Source organism: Ursus maritimus, unplaced genomic scaffold (assembly GCF_017311325.1).
Source record: "Ursus maritimus isolate PB19 unplaced genomic scaffold, ASM1731132v1 scaffold_6, whole genome shotgun sequence".
NCBI lineage: Eukaryota > Metazoa > Chordata > Mammalia > Carnivora > Ursidae > Ursus > Ursus maritimus.
The window spans coordinates 38,732,338-38,737,662 of NW_024426774.1; the positions used below are offsets into that span (position 1 = coordinate 38,732,338).

At 44.5% G+C, this 5,325-nt stretch overlaps 1 protein-coding gene across 1 annotated transcript in view; it reads right to left on the reverse strand.

Moving 5' to 3' along the window:
* The window catches only part of TGOLN2 (trans-golgi network protein 2), a 2,837-nt gene extending 1,986 nt beyond the window's left edge, over window positions 1-851 (reverse strand). Inside the window, exons 1-2 of the mRNA XM_008700505.2 lie at window positions 725-851; window positions 5-499 (exon numbers count right to left, since the gene is read on the reverse strand). Of these exons, the coding sequence (XP_008698727.2) occupies window positions 5-499; window positions 725-770 (541 nt within the window). The 5' untranslated portion in view covers window positions 771-851. The remainder of the gene's footprint in view (window positions 1-4; window positions 500-724) is intronic.
* Between the last annotated feature and the right edge of the window lie 4,474 nt (window positions 852-5,325).

Below are 5,325 nucleotides of genomic sequence, written 5' to 3' on the forward strand. Positions count from 1 at the left end.
TCACCTCTAAAAGCATGAAGGGAGGTATCTTTGTCAGCTGGTACGTTCAAGTCAGGCTTGGTGGGCTCCTTGTTATCAGAGGAGGGGTTGGAGACCAGTTTGTTAGGGCCCTTTCCCGTGGCCTGCGGCTCGGGCTTCTCCTCGTTAGGGCCCTTTCCCGTGGCCTGCGGCTCGGGCTTCTCCTCGTTAGGGCCCTTTCCCGTGGCCTGCGGCTCGGGCTTCTCCTCTTTGGGGTCCTTTCCCGCGGCCTGCTGCTCGGGCTTCTCCTCGTTAGGGCCCTTTCCCGTGGCCTGCGGCTCGGGCTTCTCCTCGTTAGGGTCCTTTCCCGTGGCCTGCGGCTCGGGCTTCTCCTCGTTAGGGCCTTCTCCCGTGGACGGCAGCTCGGGCTTCTCCTCGTTAGGGCCTTCTCCCGTGGACGGCAGCTCGGGCTTCACCTCGTTAGAGCCTTCTCCCGTGGACCGCGACTTTAAGGTGTCAGACCCTTCGTTTGGTAGGGGCACTGAAACAGAGAAACCAGTTGGCCCTGAAAAGAGGAAGGCCAGGAAAAGGGAGCCCTCCCTCAGCTAAAAGAGACCGAGCTAACAAGCAAACGGGGGTAGTGGGTGATGGCAAGCGGAGAGGTGGCTACGGCACGGAAGAAACGAGTTCAGAGAGCGACCCGGCCACGGTGAAGATGGTGGGCCTGGGGGTGACAGCAGGATTATTGGGGGGGGGGGGGTCTTACCCGCCGCTGCGACGCTCAGCAGGACCAACGCAACCAGGATCCGCATCCTGTACTGACTGTGCTTCCGCCCTCTACTGCTCTCGCGAGATCCGTCCGCGCACTCTTAGTGCTCATAGCTCCGCCCCTTCCTGCGCGCGTCCCCCCCGCCGCCCGCCCCGGCGAAGGGAGGGGCTTAGGGAAGGAACGGGCTGGACGGTGTTTCCGGTTTTTTCTATTCGGCTGTGGAGTCGTGTCTTGGTCCCGGCATCTTAGTCTCTTTCTTTTCTAGGTTTCTTCGCTGCGTAGCCGCGGCCACAAACGTCACTCCCCTTTTCCTTCTTTTCCCTGTACTTCCGAGACAGTCCTGGCAGAGCCAGAGCTCCCTGGCAGGCGGATGGCCCCACGGGACTGACGTCGTGGGATCCGGCGCCTCAGCTCCATCCTCTGTTCACATTTTTAACTTCTCCCTTTCTCGTGGTTCTTTGCTCGTGGCTCACAAACGTGTTGCCTCAGGTCTCTCCCATCTGGAAACAAACTCATCCCGTCACATTTGTAGCGGGAGCCTTGCCATTCCAGCTCCTCTCTCCCGACCTCACGGGGACTGCCCTCCGAGGTCCCCAAAGATCTTTTCTAAACAGTACATCATTTTTCTGGTCATGAAAGTTATTCATATTAACTGTAGAAGATTTAGTGAACGTATTTATAGAGATAGAAAGTAAAATCTTTATTCTACTCTTCCGGGATAATCACTATTAAAGTTTTAGTGTATTTTCTGTCTTGCAAACACTTTAATTTTTTTGATTTGGTTATACATTTGGTTCAGAAATCAAAATGAGATTTTTTTAAAAAAAGGTATACATCAGAAAGTTCTTGCTCCCTCCCATTCTACAGGTTACCACTTACTGTGTTTCTTTGTAGTGTTTTATTATTTTCTAGTGTTTTTTTTTTTTTTAAGATTTTATTTGAGAGAGAGACAGAGAGAGAAGGAGCACCAGCAGGGCAGAGGCAGAGGGACAAGCAGCCTCCTGGCTGAGCAGGGAGCCCAACATGGGGATGGATCTCAGGACCCTGGGATCACGACCTGAGCTGAAGGCAGACACTTAACTGTCTGAGCCACCCAGGTGCCCCATCTAGTGTTTTGTTTTGTTTTAAACAAATACAAATGTACTTATTTTTTCCTCCGTCGTAATTGGTATATCTTTTTGTTTTTTTTTTTCTATGCATATTCGTTTTCCTCCAAATTGGTATCATTGGGTAAATAGTTTCGTATCCCACTGTTTAAAGTACTATTAGTTTATACATTAATTGCTTCTTGAAATCGTTTTATAATCATTTGCCAGGTTAGGTGCTTTGTAGACTGGTTTTAAAAATGATAGGTCCTAACTTAATGGAGCATGCAATCTAGTGGGGAACACAAATATTAATCAAATATTTATGCAAATTGTGTGTGTGTGTGTGTGTGTGTGTGTGTAAGTGCACATTCTAAGAAATGCCAAGAAAGCAAAGTGCAGAAACTGTGAGCTCTGTTGAGAAAGGGACCTTTGAGCTGAGGACCACAGAGTGTAGGTATTTCCCTGGTGAGGTTAAAGGAAAGAGGATGAGCTCTCCTGGCTGAGTGTACAGCTTGTGCAAAGGCCTGGAAGCAGGTGGGAACCTAATATTGTAGAAGTCTAAAGATGAGAACAGAATTGCCAGATAACAGAGAATAAGGAAAATGGCAAGGGGTGAGGCTGAAGCAAAGCCAGATTTAGGAGCGAATGATCTGGGAGTTGTCCAGAACGTAAGTCTTTGTGCGACACAAAAGTACATCAGAAAATATTCCAGTTAACTCAGGTTGAAATGTAATCCCACCAAAAAAGACTACAGCCACCAGGGCAAATAACACTCCTCTGTAGTCTGTTGAGTACAATATTTAGGTTACATGTCATGCAGTTCCAGTCAATTGAAATTCTTCAGAATTTCAAGGAACAGTATGTGGCATAGAGATACAGTTTTCAGGACCCAAGTATTTTGTCATTTAAAAACCCTTTAATCTGCTTCCCAATGTTTTTCTGTTGTAAGAAAATCTCACACACACCCTCATTACTGAGAGAATAAGAATCACAGAGAAGTGGGGCCTCTGGGTGGTGCAGCCGGTTAAGCGCCCAGCTCCTGATTTTGGCTCAGGTTGTGATCTCAGATTTTGATCTCAGAATGTGATCTCAGGGTGGTGAGATCAAGCCCCAAGTCAGGCTCCATTCTCAGCAGGGAGTCTGCTCAAGATTCTCTCTCTCCCTCTCCCTTTCACCCCCACCCCTGTTTGCACGCATGCACTCTCTCTCTCTTTAAAAAAAAAAAAAAAAAAAAAAGAATCACAGAGAAATCTTTTACCAAATTATTCCAGAAATGTGACTGCTCTGGCTAAAGGATGTGAATTAGTAAATGAATCTTTTTCTAAAAGAAAATTCTCTCCACCTCCTTCAAATAAATATGTGGCTAACATTACAGGATATTGGCTTGGCAGGAGTGAGTGTGTAGGGAAGGGAAGGGAATTGTTAAGCTTGACCTGGTGTCTACATGACTAGGCAAGAGAGTAGAGAAGTGTCCAAATCATGCAGTTTGTGGGTCATGCCTAGGGGTTTATATTTTATTTTAACAGTAATGAGAAGCCATTAAAGAGGTTTAAGTAGGGGAAAGATATAATCAAGTTGTGAATTTTTGAAGATTAATCTGGTTGTAGGATGAAGAATCTACTCTTGAGTGGGAAGAGAAGAGTGGATTTAGGAATAAATCAGCAGACTGTTGCAACAGTGTTGAGAATTAGATCATTCATATGGAGTATTTAACTAGTATCTAGCATATAATTAAGACTCCCCAAAGTTATTATTATTATATGTTCATTATATAAAAATTTAAAAAATAAACATAAGCCAAAGTAAGAAAATAAAAATATCTTGTAACCCAGAGCTATTGAATATTTTGCTGGTTTTCCCTTTTTTATGGGCGTCTATGTGCATATGTAGATTATTAACTGAAAATAAAGCAAGTTACAAAACCATACATACAATTCTTACCTTACAGGTCCTTTTTGTAGTTTTTGTGCTACAACTAGTCATGTCACTTGTCTTCTGGAAACACTAATCATCTTGTTTTCCACTGTTTCTTTACTCAACATCCTTTGAGGGCTTTCAATTGTCATAGAACTGGTAGAACAGTGTGTTTCTATGAGGAAAGTGAAATCAACAGAATAAAATACAGCACAGAGTTGAAGTAAGATAAGGAGTTAGATATTTCAGTAGAGTGTTGAGGGCAAAACCTGTTTGCAATGGGGTAAGTAGTGAATGGAAAGTAAGTAGTAACTACCCTTTCCTGGAAGTTTGCATATGAAACAGAGGGTTTCAAGTTATGTAAGAGGATTGAACTTTTTTTGTTGACTGAGGGGAAGAGCTCATTAAACAAAGTGACCAAGATTACAAGGGACAGAGATGAACAAGGCCAGAGATGAAGGGTTGGGTCTAAGATGCAGCAGAGTCCTTGACTTTGGATTGAACCACATGTTGACTTTGAGACCTGTGGAAAGACAGTTAAAATGGTTAGAGGGTAAGTGGAGATTTAGGTGGGAATGTGGGAGATCAAAATGGAGCATTTCAGCTCAATTTTCTTGATATTCTAAGGGGTAAGGCAGTCTTCAAGGGTGGGAAGGTGAGGATTGAGTTGGGGGTTTGAGAATGGTGATGTGGAGTTGTTGAGGGGATTTGGAGAGGAGCTGACAAAGGTCACCTGTAATAACCAATGAGTGGCACAGAAGGCCTGACTGATGTTAGGCATCACAAATCAATTGTGGCACCTAGTTCATTGTGTGGTTCTTTAGACAGAGATTTTAACTGGAATAGGATTAGAGAAGGCAGATTTCAGCACTAACCCCTAACTCACACCAATTTTGGTTTAAGGGAACGGTAGCAGGGATTTTTAATAAATCTTAAGTTTTCCTTGCACCCCCTCATGATAAGAACACTTAACAAGGGGCGCCTGGGTGGCGCAGTCGTTAAGCGTCTGCCTTCGGCTCAGGGCGTGATCCCGGCGTTGTGGGATCGAGCCCCATGTCAGGCTCCTCTGCTGGGAGTCTGCTCCTTCCTCTCCCACTCCCCCTGCTGTGTTCCCTCTCTCGCTGGCTGTCTCTCTGTCAAATAAATAAATAAAATCTTAAAAAAAAAAAAAACACTTAACAAACTCGGAAAAGAAGGGAACTTTTTCAACCTGAAAGAGGGCATCATACAAAAATCTCACAACTAACCTTTTACTTAGTGGTAAAAGACTGGAAGCTTTCGCTCTAAAATAAGGAACAGTGATGTCTGCTCTTACCACTTTAACTCAGTACTGGAAGTAGCTAGGACAATTTGGCAAGAAAATGAAATTGAAAGTATCCAGACTGGAAAGGAAGAAGTAAAACTATATTTGCCAATGATGTGACCTTGCATACAAAAATCCTGAGGATTTTCAAAAAATTTATTAAAACAAGTTCAGCAACGGGGCACCTGACTGGCTCAGTTGGTAGAGTATAAGACTCTTGATCTCGAATTCAAGCCCCATGTTGGACATGAGCCTACTTAAAAATAAACACATACACACACACACACACACAA